We start from the raw sequence: 12,243 nt of genomic DNA on the forward strand, positions 1-12,243 counted from the left end.
ACTACTCCTCCCTCCTCCTCCTGCTCCTCCTGCTCCTCCTGCTCCTCCTGCTCCTCCTGCTCCTCCTCCTCTCCCTCATGATCGTGATCCTCCTCCTCAACACGTAAGGCTCACCCGTGCATGCGTTTGCTAACATGGGCCCTCCCAACCCAGACATCACCGTGGCTGCGATCTGGCTCGAATCATCGGGGCTTTCCTAGTCAGACAAGAGACCTGCAGGTTCCAGCTCCTCTTGTACGCGGCAACCACCATCATCCATGCTCCCAGAGCCCCCAGAAAGAGGCCGATGCTGCAGGCTCGACCGAGTCAGGAGCAGCAGCGAGATGCCCATCTGCTCACCAGCACGTTCCCTTGATGCCGTACCGGGGGAACAGCAGGCTCGACATGGCGGTCCTGAGGCGGTCCGGCCCTCAGCGTCTTGATGGGGGGAGATGAGAGGGTCACCCGGGGAGTGTGAGGAAGACGAGCACCGACATGAGCGTGACGATGGGATACGCATCGACCCCATACAGCTGCTGGGCCGGCAGCTGAGAGGAGGGGAGGGCGGAGGCGAGGACGGAGAGGGTGCACATGTTCAAGCTGTAGACGAAGAGCATGAGCCATCTCTCGGGGTAGAGCTTCGGCCCAGCAAGAGGCTTCACAGCACGAGATCCGGTACTGAACCCATAGTCCAGCGAGTCGACTGCGAGGAGCAGAATTGAGGCGGGAAGCAGAGCGGGAGGGAAAGCTCATACCGTCCACGTACGGGGCGTCGGAGATCGACGACTCCTTAGAGACCTTTGGGTCCATTCGTTTGTGCACAAAGACTCGAACGGCATAGGACCTGGCATGCTCTCTGTCAGTGGGGGGAGGAGGGAAGAGGAGGTAACTTACCCTACCAACAACATGCCGGATATGCCCATGTAGGTGAGCAGCTCCGTTGCTGAGGGATCTTCTCGCGTGTAGCCTGCTTTTGGTCATATATCCGAATGAAATGATCTTGAGAGAAGATGGTCAAGGGTAAGATAGTCCAAGATCCTAGTACATGAGAGTATCTACAATTCTTCAGGTTCCAGCCTAAGATGATCGTCTCTTCACGTTTCAGAGCTTGCATTCAACTACATCTCAGTCTCTTATACATATCACTGTAGATTCGAACACGTGTAAGACATGATCTTCGCCATTCTTCCATCGCTCACACCGGCATAGCACTCGCTTACCTTGTACTGTCTTCGTCACTGCCATCTGACCTTGCCGCCCTTCGGTTCCAAGGACACTTCCACTCTCATAGGAAATAATCACATATGAAGAATTGCTGCCCTTTTACCTCTTCTAATTCCGGATTACAAACTTTGTAACGTGGAAAGTTTGCGAAGTTTCTCCTCAAAGTTTCAAAGGTTGACCGTAGGAAGTTGGGGGGTCAAATGGAGGTTCCCCCTTTATATTTTAAGTTTGTACCGTAAGTTTTAAGGTTTTAAGAAGGTCGGTAGCCCGTACCAATCAGCTAAAAAGAAGCAAACTGGTGGGTGGGGTACTCTCTCTTGATACAGAGAAGTGGGTGGGGTGTAAACTACAGCAGCATTTGTACCTGGAATGGAATACCAAGGACGATTGTATAATATTTTCAACATACACAAGAGCTTGTAGAAACTATTTTTGGAAATGTAAAAATATGTAATATATTAAAAGTATTTTGTATTTTAGTTGGTTGGGAGAAGTGACGGGGACAGGGGCAGGATACGCTTGATAAGTTTGAGAGGAGAAACAAGGGAGCGGGAGAGGAAAAATGAGCAGAGGAACAAGAATGGACGAGTACAAGGTTGAGAACGTGTATGTTGAGGTCATGAGCCTGTCTAAGTGTTAGCAGAGGAGGAGGAGGAGGAGGAGGAGGAGGAGGAGGAGGAGGAGGATTTGCTGTTCGAGCACCGAGAGATGGATTTGAAGGAGCGGAAGCATGAGCCAGTAGCATGAGCAACGAGTTAGAACGCTCGTACCAGTTTGACGTGAGTATCCAACCATCTGAAGGGGATCCGAATTAAGTAGAAGATACCAAGGTGTGGTGAGATGTACCAAAACGCTGCTCCAACAGATGACAACCCTGGTGTATGACAAACAGTGGAAAGCCTCCTGTTTTCACTCGACGAGATCATCTGCTGATTCTAATGTTTGCTCCATCGATCAGGATGTCTGATGACGAGTGGGAAACGGATCCTGATTTCGTCAACAATCAATCTGAGGAGGAACAAAGATGGGGCAAGTCAAGAGATGGCGTGCAAAAGGTGGACATGAATTCCCTCAAGGAAGACGTGATGAATGCCGAGAAAGAAAAGGTGAGTGCAGAGCTAAGAATCCCTTGGTTCTGACAGTTTGTCCAGGCGAAGGCTAAGTTCGTGTGATCTCCAACGTACATCTTCGCACTTACTCCCACTCAGGAGCGGATTTCAACGTGGCTACGGAGGCGAATATGGACTGGAGTCCTCTGGCGATCAGACCACGGTTGTTCTTTGAGTTGCTCATCGGATTCACCGTTTTCTGATGGTTGACTAACAGGCAGCAAAGCCAGGAAAGAAAGTTTGGCAACCGTCAGTGTTTCACTGCTTCGTCCCCTCCCAATCTCACATGGTGGCCTTGCAGGAAGAACAGCTTCGACGACAAGATGGCCTCGCAGCTCGACAAGACGAACAAGTCGGTGGGAAAGGCTCAACCTTGATCCACCTTGTTCTCTCCATCTCATACCATGACAGCTCGGGGAACCCAACGACACTTCGTCGGCTCCAGCTCATCCTTTGGCATCGAGCACCCAGCATGTACAAACCACCTCCAGTCCGAACGAGCCCGCAAAGGCTGAATCTCCTCCCCCGCCCGCAAAAGCTGCTTCTCCCCCACCCCCCTCGAGCAGGCCGACTCCCCCACTCCCCAGCAAGGAGCAAACCAAGGCGGCGGCTCCCCCAGAGCCCAGCACCCCCCCTCCTGCAGTGGCCCCCAAGCCTCCTGCGAAGACTCCTCCCCCCAAACCTCCAGGTCCTCCTCCTTCTCAGGCTCCAGCGAGCCCAGGAAAGCCTATCTCCCAGGATGAGAAGACAGTCGAGGAGGGGAACCGGTTTTCTGCAGACCTGCGCGCGAAGGGTCTGGAGGTGAGAGAGGGCGCAGCCATTTCTTTGCACCTGCTAAATATGCTCAGGCGATCTCCACTGCAGACTCAAACTTGACCAGGAGAGATGGCAAGCAACGAATGCTGACCATCCCTTCTTTCTGACTTGCTGGGCAGGTGAAGCTTTCGGGGCATATCACTCTTACGGTCAGGAGAAGGTCGAGGTAAGATAGCTCGCTTCCAATTCGAATGAATCTCATGCACGTTTCTCAAGGCATTCACGGAGTACATCAACTACACGCTGCAGTCAGATGCAGACCTTTCAGGTGTGCTCCCGATCGATCCGGTCTCAGGAGATCTCTTCAAGGTTAGGATGGGGAGGAGGGTCGGCGAGTGGCAGGGGCTGAACCTTGGTGGCAGGTGATTGCCGACGGCGTCCTGTTGTGCAAGCTCCTCAACAAGACTCAGCCTGGGATTGTTTTCGAGAAGGCCATCAACCTCAAGATCAAGTCAGTGCACCACAAGGTGGAGAATCAGAACTTGGCGATCAACTCAGCCAGAGCGATCGGTTGCAACGTCATCAACATCGGAGCACAAGACCTGATCGACGGCCGACCGCACCTTGTCCTTGGGCTCCTTTGGCAGATCATCAAGATTCTCCTCTTGAAACGAGTCTCCCTCAAGGAGCATCCTGAACTCGTCCTCCTCCTCAAGCCTGGCGAGGACCTGGCGACGCTGCTGAAGCTGCCCAAGGAAGAGCTGCTGGTGCGATGGGTCAACTTTCACCTGGTGAATGCGGGGTGCGAGAAGAGACTTTCCAACTTCAGCAGCGACGTGAAGGACTCTACCATCTACATCTACCTCATGTCTCGCATCTGCCCCGAGCACTGTGACCTCAGCCCACTCCAGGAAAAGGACGAGAGAAGAAGAGCGCAGAAAGTGTTGGATAACGCGGCCAAGATCGGGTGTAAGACAACCTTTGTGAAGGCAAACGACATCGTTGCTGGCAACAAGGACCTCAACTTTGCTTTCACCGCCCTCCTCTTCAACGAACATCCTGCGCTCTATGTGGACGACACGAGCAACCAAGTGGAGGTCGCAACGCTGTTGGAGGACGATAACGCAGAGTGCACGAGGGAGGAGCGCGTGTTTCAGAACTGGATGAACAGCCTGGGAATCGACGCGCAAGTGCACAGGCTGCTGGAGGACTGCAAGACGGCAGAGCCGCTGCTACAGGTGATGGAGAAGCTTAACCCGACGGTGGTCAACTGGAAGATGGTCAACAAGAACCCGCGCGTGCAGATCAAGACGATCGAGAATTGCAACTACATGGTGGAATGCGCCAAGGCCCTCGGCCTTCACACGGTCAACATAGGGGGTAAGGATATTCACGATGGCAACGCGAAGCTCGTCCTCGGCCTCGTGTGGCAGCTGATGCGGCATGACACCATGTCGCTACTCGAGCGACTGGGAGGAAGCTCGAAGCTCTCCGACTCTGACCTGGTCCAATGGGCCAACGACAGAGTGCAAGCTCACTTCAACAGCTCCTCGCGCAAGGTATCAAGCTTGAGCGACCCCTCCATCGCTACCTCGCTCTTCCTCCTCCAACTCTGCGAGTCAGTAACTCCAGGTCGCTCTGCCCCCTCGTCTCTGTCCCCCTTCTCACAGGCGTGCAGGACTTGTCGACTGGGACATCGTCACCGAAGGATCGACAGACGAGGATCGCGAGCACAACGCTAAGGTCAGCTGGACTCTGCTGTGATGAGTTTGGTGTTAACGCTTGTCGGTGCAGTACGTTCTTAGTGTAGCGAGGAAGATGGGGTGCGGGATCTTTCTCCTGTGAGTAGATGAGCCTTTGGGCATCATCAGAACTCAGTGACTGACGTCGAGGTGGTAGGTGGGAGGACGTCGTCGAGGTGAAGCCCAAGATGCTCATGACTTTCCTCGGGTCTGTCATGGCAGTCCAGCGTCAGAAAGCTGCGCCATCATGAGAGCACGGCCGGGCGTTGTACTAAGCTTAAGAGTGTTGAAGTTAAAACTTGAATCACGACAATGGCAGCCCCGGCAGCCCGACGCTGCCCGGGCCGGCGTCCATCATCGGAGTCCGGACCCGGCGGTGCCGGGGGCAACTGATCAGTCAGACTCTCAGTTCCCCGGTCCCAGTGCCAGTGACTGAGTCACCGTGATTCCAGGTGTACATTCCTAGTGTCACATTCCCGGCGGCCCGGGCACGGGGAGGGATGAGGTCTGTGGAAGAGTCAAATGTGGGTGGGTGGGTGGGTAGGTGGGTCGACGGGTAGGTGGGTGGTGGAGCATCAACTTTTCCAAATGGGTGGGTCTTCATTATGTTATCAGAGGGGGTCACAATATTGGATACGTTTGACTAAGGGGGTACGGTTGGGAGGGGTACCCCACCCCCTATGGGGGTAAATCCTTTCAGATATGGTACGTGGATGGGTCCAAGCATCCACCCACGTGGTACCCCTACCCCTCTGTACAAGCTACAACTATGTACCCTACCTTGGCCTTGAGAATAAGATATGTCAGTACCGGTAGTTGGATCATCTTTACCACCCCGGGTACCCTCATGCAATACCGGTGCTTTTTCGAATCGGAAGCATGCTGCGAAAATTGAGATGCGAAAGCTCAGCATTGCAGTTGACGATGAAGTGAAGGAGAGAAAGGATAGAGGTTTTCATGCGTGTGTTGAAAGAACATCAAGATGCACGATGAAAGGTGCTCGTTCGAGTAGACAGATACGATGGAGATGTCGCGAAGAGACAAAAATTGGCAGAAAAGGACTGACCGCAGTATTTCTGGTCGAACGGCATCTGATAGCGAAGAGAAGGCATGATTCAGTCTCGTGTACTAGATAGTTGTGATTTTGGGCGGTTTTCTGATAAGATCCAAGCCGGGTATGACTCTTTCATGGATAGACAGAGCTCTGTGCTCCTACATGATGAGAATCTTCGAAAGGTAGCCAATCGCAGAACCTATGAGACGATATCACAGAGCCACGTGAGAAGAGATGCAAGGATAGTAGTCTCATAGGACTCGCAAGTATGTAGCAGATAGCAGTCGCCTTATTTAGTTGGCAGGGTAGCGTTCAAGGATAACAGACAGAAGTGTAAGCGCAACGGAGGAAAGGGGTTGGAGATGTAGATATTTTATACAGTCTCCTGGCTGTCTGCCTCCTCCATTTGCTCATGCTGACCCAATACCTCAGGTGTCTCCCATGGACCTAACTCTCCAGCGAGGATCCTGAGCAGCAAGCCGAGACCTTGCTGCTGCCCGTTGGAAGAGTGAAATTTGTGTTTGGTCCCTTGGTCAATCTATCACTTCAAGATGAGAGATGATAGTCTGGAGGAAGGAGATTACGAGAACTCTGACTCTGCTGGGAACAACTTCAAGGTTGTCGTCCGTGTAAGGCCCCCGCTCCCCCGTGAGCTGAATGGAGACAAACGTTTCCAAAACATCTTCCGGATAGCCGAGGATAAACGTATCACCGTCTCAGAGAACCTCTCCGCCCTCGACGATCCTCGTGCAGAAGACTTGTCCTCTGGGAACTTCAGCACTTACACGTTCACGTTCGACCATGTTTACTCGGAAGACAGCAACCAGGCTGATGTGTACAACAACACTGCAAGGGACGCCGTCCTGTCGAGCTTGCAGGGTTACAACGCCTCGATCATCGCCTATGGACAGACAGGGACGGGAAAGACGTACACGATGGAAGGAGAGCAGGCGCCGAAGCTGCGCGGCATCATTCCGCGAGCAACAGAAGAGATCTTCGACTTCATTGAGAACGCGGTGTCGGAGAGAAAGAAGTTTCTAGTTCGAGCGTCCTACCTGCAGATCTACAACGAGGTCATCTCCGACCTTCTGAAGCCTGAGAGAACCAGCTTGCAGATCCGAGAGGACAAGAGGAGAGGAGTGTTCGTGGAGGGGCTCTCAGAGTGGGTCGTGCGATCACCCAAGGAGGTTTCTGGGCTGATGCAGCGAGGGGCCATGACCCGCGCCACAGCGAACACGAAGATGAACGAGATCTCCTCGCGGTCTCACGCCGTCTTCATCATCATCGCCGAACAGCTCGAGTACCTTGACGAGGACTCTAGCAACGGAGAGGACCGCCGAGGGCAGACCTTCAAAGTCGGCAAGCTCAACCTCGTCGACCTTGCAGGGTCCGAGCGCGTCCGGCTGACGGGCGCAACAGGGCGGAGGTTGGAGGAGAGCAAGAAGATTAATCAGTCGCTGTCAGCCCTGGGGAATGTGATCGCAGCGCTGACGGACTCGAAGGGGAGGCAGCACATCCCCTACCGTGACTCGAAGCTGACCAGGATCCTGGAGGACAGCCTGGGGGGGAACTGCCGGACTACCATGATGGCGATGATATCCCCTGCTCTAGAGTCTTTCCCCGAGTCTCTCTCGACGCTCAAGTTCGCTAACCGAGCGAAGAACATCAAGAACCAGGCGATGGTCAACGAGGACCTCGACCAGCGGGGCCTGCTGAGAAAGTACGAGCTCGAGATCCGCAAGCTGAGAAACGCGCTCGAGAGCAAGTCGAAGGAGATTATCGACAAGAGAAAGATTCTGCAGCTGGAGGAGCTCAGGAGGAGGGCGGAGGCTGACAAGGTCGCGGCTCTGAGCGCCCTGGAGGAGCGATCGCGCGAGTTCATGCGAGAGAAGCAGGAGAAGAGGAAGTTGGAGCTTCGCCTTCACAACATGAGCAGCCAGCTGCTCATAGGAGGAGGCGAGAAGAGCATGGAGAAAGATGTGGAGAGCACCGTGGCGTTTCGAACAGCGTTGCGCAACGAGCACGAGAGAATCCACTCCGAGTACGTGAAGAAGTTGGAGGACCTGGAGAGGGAGCGGCAAGTGCTGGAGGAGGACAAGTCGCAGGTGGATCGGTACAAGCAGCTGCTGATCAAGCAGCGAGACATCATGATCGCCCTGACCTCGAGGCTCAACGAGCGCGACGACACGATCATGCGGCTGCAGGAGGAGCTGGACGCGTACGACAGGCACCAGCGAGACCTGGAAGACGAGCTGGACAGGAAGACAGCTGGGCTGATCCACCTGCAGAGGATCGCGATGGAGCAGGCAGGCAGCTCAGAGACGAAAGCGAAGATCATGCAGGTGCTCTCAGAGTTCGAGTACGGAAGAGACTCGCCAGAGACTTCGGATGGGAACGTGTTCTCTGCCTCCGACGACCGAACCTCTCACGCCTGGACGGAGGAGGGGAGGAGCGAGCAGCGCAGTGCTCCTATGGACGAGATTCCTCCAGCGCTGCAGGCAAAGATCGACCGGATCATCCAGGAGGAGATCGAAGAGAGGATCGACAACCTGAGGAGGGAGCACGAGCAGATGAATGGGACGGGAGCAGACGCGAAACTGCAGGAGCAGGCGAAGAGTCTGCAGGAGGCCAACGATAGACTGAGTCATCACTGCCGGTCACTGGAGGCGAGGATCCGGGAGATGGAGGCGCGAGACGTGAGCGGCACGAGCAAGAGCCTCGGGACAAGCACGAGGGAGGCTGAGCTGCTGAGGGAGCAGGAGGAGCTGCGATCGCAACACTTGAAGTTCAAGCAGGAGGTGACCGTAAGGATCAGTCAGAAGAACAAAGTGATCAAAGACCTGGAGGAGGAGTTGGCCGCCTTGAAGCAGCAGCCCAGCTCTGGTACTCCTTTGCTCCTACCTCCACTCCCCACTCCCCCCTTCTCCTTCCCCTTCCTCCTTGTTCTCTACTGTCCTACCACCATGGTCTTTTCCGTTCTTTTGTTTGATCACACCTCATATAGCAGACTCAAGCTTACCGTGGAAGAATGCCTACAATGACGAGCAGCGATCAAGAATAGCGATGGAGAAGGTTCCTTCCGCACCAGTCGCCGTGGTTGTGACTTTACATCCTCAGGAACTAACAGAGGAGAAGAAAAGATCAGCAGAGCAGGTACACACTCGCTCGTTCTCTTTCCTCCTTCCTTGCATCCCTCCTCATCCTCCTCGCTCCTTCCCCTTCTTGCTTTCCCTCTCATCCTGCTTCATTCTTTGATTTTCGAGAGCAGCAACACAAGATTGGCGTTCTCAAGCACTACTGCTCCATGAACCAGAAGGAGAGGAACGCTCTTCGCACCATCATGGAAGTGAAGATCAAGGGCCTGGTGCGCCTCCTCCTCTTCCTCTCCTCCTCCTCTTCCTCCTCCTCCAGGGATTGACTTTGTTCAGGTTGATATCATCAAGGGAGCAGCGCAGGAGGCGGCTCCTGATGCCTCCATGCTGCATGACCGACTGCATGCCCTGCAGAAGGTAAGCCAGCTCCCCCGCTCCTCCCTTGCTCCTCCTCACTCCTCGTGCAGATCGTTAACGCGAGCGTGAATGCGATGCGCACAGAAGACCAGAACGGCGACAGCAACAAGCAGGCTTAGAGCAGCTGACCTCCAGCTGGGCTGATTAGAGCTAAGCTAGGCGATGAAGGGACTAGTCTTTACTCACACCCGCCACACTGCCACCTCCTTCACGTCCCATCCTGACTTGGTTCCTGCGAGCGAGAAGGGCAGGCTGGCTCCAGGAGGAATACGGTAGGAGCTGGGGGAGACGTCGCTCGAGGAGAGGGCGAGGACGTCGAGCTGCAGCGCAAGAGCTCGACCGAAGCAGGGGCCGAGGTCAGGGTCGTGGAAGACAGCATGCGAACTCGTGCTCCTCTGCGAGAGCTTCACCGGAGGCTTCTTGCTCTGACCGTCGCTGAGGACGAAGAGGAAGGCAAGTGGGTCCTCATGGAACTGCCCGCGGCTGCTGGATCGCCAGGAGAGGGAGGAGAAGCCTCCGAACATCCTGCCGTTGGCGAGGAGCACGACGGTCAGAGTCGGGCCCTTGAGGTCCACAGCCCTATGGAAGGAAGCGTTGAAGAAGCCGTCGCGGGAGCCGAGGTAGAGCAGATGCTTCTCGTCCAGCCTCTTGCTGCTGCCCGTCCCCTCGTACACCTGCTTGTTGATCCAAAAGCACTCTCTGAGCCCGAGTCGTAGCCCCCCGCACTCAGCGTCCGGTCCCGTGTCCCCTCCTCCCTTCTTCTTCACCGTCCTCGACACGACGTAGGAGTCGAAGCTTGCCTTGAAGAAGTCGGTGTCCAGCTCTGTGGTGTAGAACCTCTTCATCCTCACCGGGGCCCTCCTCCGCTGGCGAGCGAGAATCTCATCCGCGCTCTTGGCATGCGACAGCCTGCCCCTCACCATGTTCGCATCCAGCTGGATGTTGGTACGAGGCAGCTCTCGCTTCTTGACTGTCAGTTCGTCGAGCGACTTGGAGGTATCGGTCATCATGATGTGATGAGACATCACCCCGGGGTTCAGTCGGAAGTCGTAGATGTTGATGCTGTCCGATCACTCTGTTGTCATGCTCGGATGGATGCTCACTTCCACTTCCTCCTCCTCGCGTCACTCGATGACGCTACGATATCTAAACCTTCAACGGGGCTTCGTCAAGCGGCATCGACAGTTCTCTCATCTCTCCTTTGCTTCTGCTCCCATCTTGTAACCTCCCATGGCCCTATACCAAAGAGTGGCCGAATTTCGCTGTCTCTGAACGCAACAAGACAAACCTAATAAATGAGATCATCGCAATTTCTGCCCTGCATGATAATCCTTGCATACCGATGAGGCGAGCCTGACAAGACGCTTCGGACCGTTGGAACAGATCCGACTGTCAAGTTTTTAGGTTCGGTCGCTATTGGCGGCCGCGGTCAACACGTGACGGCCCCAGTGACCGGGTGGCCCCCAGGCCTGGCGCCGGCCGGGCCTGGCGGCCAGTTCGGATTTTCGGCGAGGCCGTAGGCTCAGTGCAGTGCCATATTACTACGGCCGGGCAGTGATTTAGTATGGCTCCGGCGACGGCTGCCATCCACTGGCCCATACCGTCTACTAGTGAGGATGATACGGATCGAAAGGTCCAGCATGTATTAAACAACATCATCGGGTGAAGGCTCAGTCACTGGTAGTGAAGTGCCTTCAACTGAGGCCGACCTGACGTTTGCTGGTATGAAATAACAACTGAATAACTTGATTCCGATCCTATTCCCCGACTCGCGAATATGGAGCTCGGAGAGATTCCCATGCTTCAGTCAGAGACCTATCTCCTCCCTCCCTCCCTCCCTCCCTCCCTCCGAGGCTCCCTTCCTAGTCATCGGTACTTCTTTGCTCCGGCAGCACTGGCACTTTCCAGGGCCAGCAGGAAGCGCAAGCAGGGGAAGCCAAGGACAAAGGCACCTGCGAACCAGGAGAGCTCTATGCTCCAGTGAGCTGTCTGCTGCCCATCGCCTCCTCCGCTCCCTCACCATTCAGGGTGCCTGCTTTAAGTTTCCTGGCCTTGACAAAGGCAACCTGGAAGCAGAGGCTCTCAGTTGGTCCAGCAAGGAGGCCGCACGCGTCTCTCACGCAGGCTTCGAGCAAGTGAGCGGCCCAGGCTGAGAGCAGGAGGACCTTGAGGGCGAGTTGGGACCTGAAGATGGCGAGCCCGAGCCCTCTGATCGGCTCTGACGAAGGATGAGGAGGAGGCAGCAAGTAACTTGGAGGACTCACCGAGGACTCCTAGGTCACTGGAGGGATGCGCCAGGGCGATGACGGGGAGAACGACGACCATCATGACCACCTTGCAGCCGTCAGCAGCAGCAGCGATGAAACCACAAGCGCACGATCAAGGCCTCGAGGATCCCAGTCTCAAACCTCACGTGCAGATACTTGCGGGCTACCTCCATCACTCCTGCTCTTGTTAAGTCGCGGACGTGCGAGGCTGAGCCTCTGACCTCGCGGAGAGTCCGAGGCATATAGCATGCGGACCTTGTTTGTCTGCCGTCTGTGTTAGGAGAAAAGTGGTTTCAACCCTGCCGTTTCCAACCTCCCCCGACGGCAGCGTGTAGCTGACTATGAAGCCCTGCTCGTCGTCTTGAGATATCTCAGCTCTGCTCAATCGTCAGCGCACATCTCTCTCCCTTCTCACTAGCAACTTGGTCGCACTCCTGGATCCCCTGCTCCAGGCGATCGCAAGGGCTGCATGCCCTGACGCGCCCGATGTCTGCGACATCTGCAAGCAGAGTTAGCGATGCTCGCACACCAGGACAAGGAGGCCGGCACAAGGCAAGTGACAGGTATGTAAGAGTGAAGAGCCTGAGAGAGCTAGCGGAGAAA

At 55.3% G+C, this 12,243-nt stretch overlaps 4 protein-coding genes across 4 annotated transcripts in view; 2 read left to right on the forward strand and 2 right to left on the reverse strand.

Moving 5' to 3' along the window:
- GUITHDRAFT_152307 (hypothetical protein) overlaps window positions 1-1,245 on the reverse strand; it is a 1,461-nt gene extending 216 nt beyond the window's left edge. The window contains exons 1-7 of the mRNA XM_005833642.1: window positions 1,200-1,245; window positions 874-978; window positions 735-823; window positions 445-682; window positions 340-393; window positions 214-289; window positions 115-172 (exon numbers count right to left, since the gene is read on the reverse strand). Of these exons, the coding sequence (XP_005833699.1) occupies window positions 115-172; window positions 214-289; window positions 340-393; window positions 445-682; window positions 735-823; window positions 874-902 (544 nt within the window). The 5' untranslated portion in view covers window positions 903-978; window positions 1,200-1,245. The remainder of the gene's footprint in view (window positions 1-114; window positions 173-213; window positions 290-339; window positions 394-444; window positions 683-734; window positions 824-873; window positions 979-1,199) is intronic.
- Window positions 1,246-2,158: 913 nt separating this feature from the next.
- Window positions 2,159-5,121, forward strand: GUITHDRAFT_152308 (hypothetical protein). The gene is made up of 13 exons (XM_005833643.1): window positions 2,159-2,309; window positions 2,355-2,365; window positions 2,412-2,475; window positions 2,530-2,561; window positions 2,614-2,668; window positions 2,724-3,113; window positions 3,161-3,200; window positions 3,248-3,294; window positions 3,345-3,437; window positions 3,491-4,700; window positions 4,747-4,811; window positions 4,863-4,909; window positions 4,968-5,121. Exons 1-13 carry the CDS (start codon window positions 2,163-2,165, stop codon window positions 5,059-5,061), a joined length of 2,295 nt encoding a protein of 764 aa, XP_005833700.1. The 5' UTR covers window positions 2,159-2,162; the 3' UTR covers window positions 5,062-5,121.
- Window positions 5,122-6,415: 1,294 nt separating this feature from the next.
- On the forward strand, window positions 6,416-9,543 carry GUITHDRAFT_162911 (hypothetical protein; the record flags this gene model as incomplete). The annotated part of the gene is made up of 6 exons (XM_005833644.1): window positions 6,416-8,747; window positions 8,869-8,936; window positions 8,982-9,017; window positions 9,133-9,228; window positions 9,293-9,373; window positions 9,424-9,543. 6 exons carry the CDS (start codon window positions 6,416-6,418, stop codon window positions 9,490-9,492), a joined length of 2,682 nt encoding a protein of 893 aa, XP_005833701.1. The 3' UTR covers window positions 9,493-9,543.
- A 12-nt stretch (window positions 9,544-9,555) lies between these two features.
- On the reverse strand, window positions 9,556-10,380 carry GUITHDRAFT_107498 (hypothetical protein; the record flags this gene model as incomplete). The annotated part of the gene is made up of 1 exon (XM_005833645.1): window positions 9,556-10,380. One exon carries the CDS (start codon window positions 10,378-10,380, stop codon window positions 9,556-9,558), a length of 825 nt encoding a protein of 274 aa, XP_005833702.1.
- Window positions 10,381-12,243: the final 1,863 nt, after the last annotated feature.

This window comes from Guillardia theta (genome assembly GCF_000315625.1).
Source record: "Guillardia theta CCMP2712 unplaced genomic scaffold GUITHscaffold_29, whole genome shotgun sequence".
Taxonomy (NCBI): domain Eukaryota; class Cryptophyceae; order Pyrenomonadales; family Geminigeraceae; genus Guillardia; species Guillardia theta.

Coding starts and splice junctions, on each gene's coding strand:
- GUITHDRAFT_152308 (XM_005833643.1), top strand. CDS start 2,163: ATGTCTGATGACGAGTGGGAAACGGATCCTGATTTCGTCAACAATCAA. Junction 3,114..3,160: donor TGCGCGCGAAGGGTCTGGAG/GTGAGAGAGGGC, acceptor AAATATGCTCAG/GCGATCTCCACTGCAGACTC. Junction 3,438..3,490: donor TCTCAGGAGATCTCTTCAAG/GTTAGGATGGGG, acceptor CCTTGGTGGCAG/GTGATTGCCGACGGCGTCCT.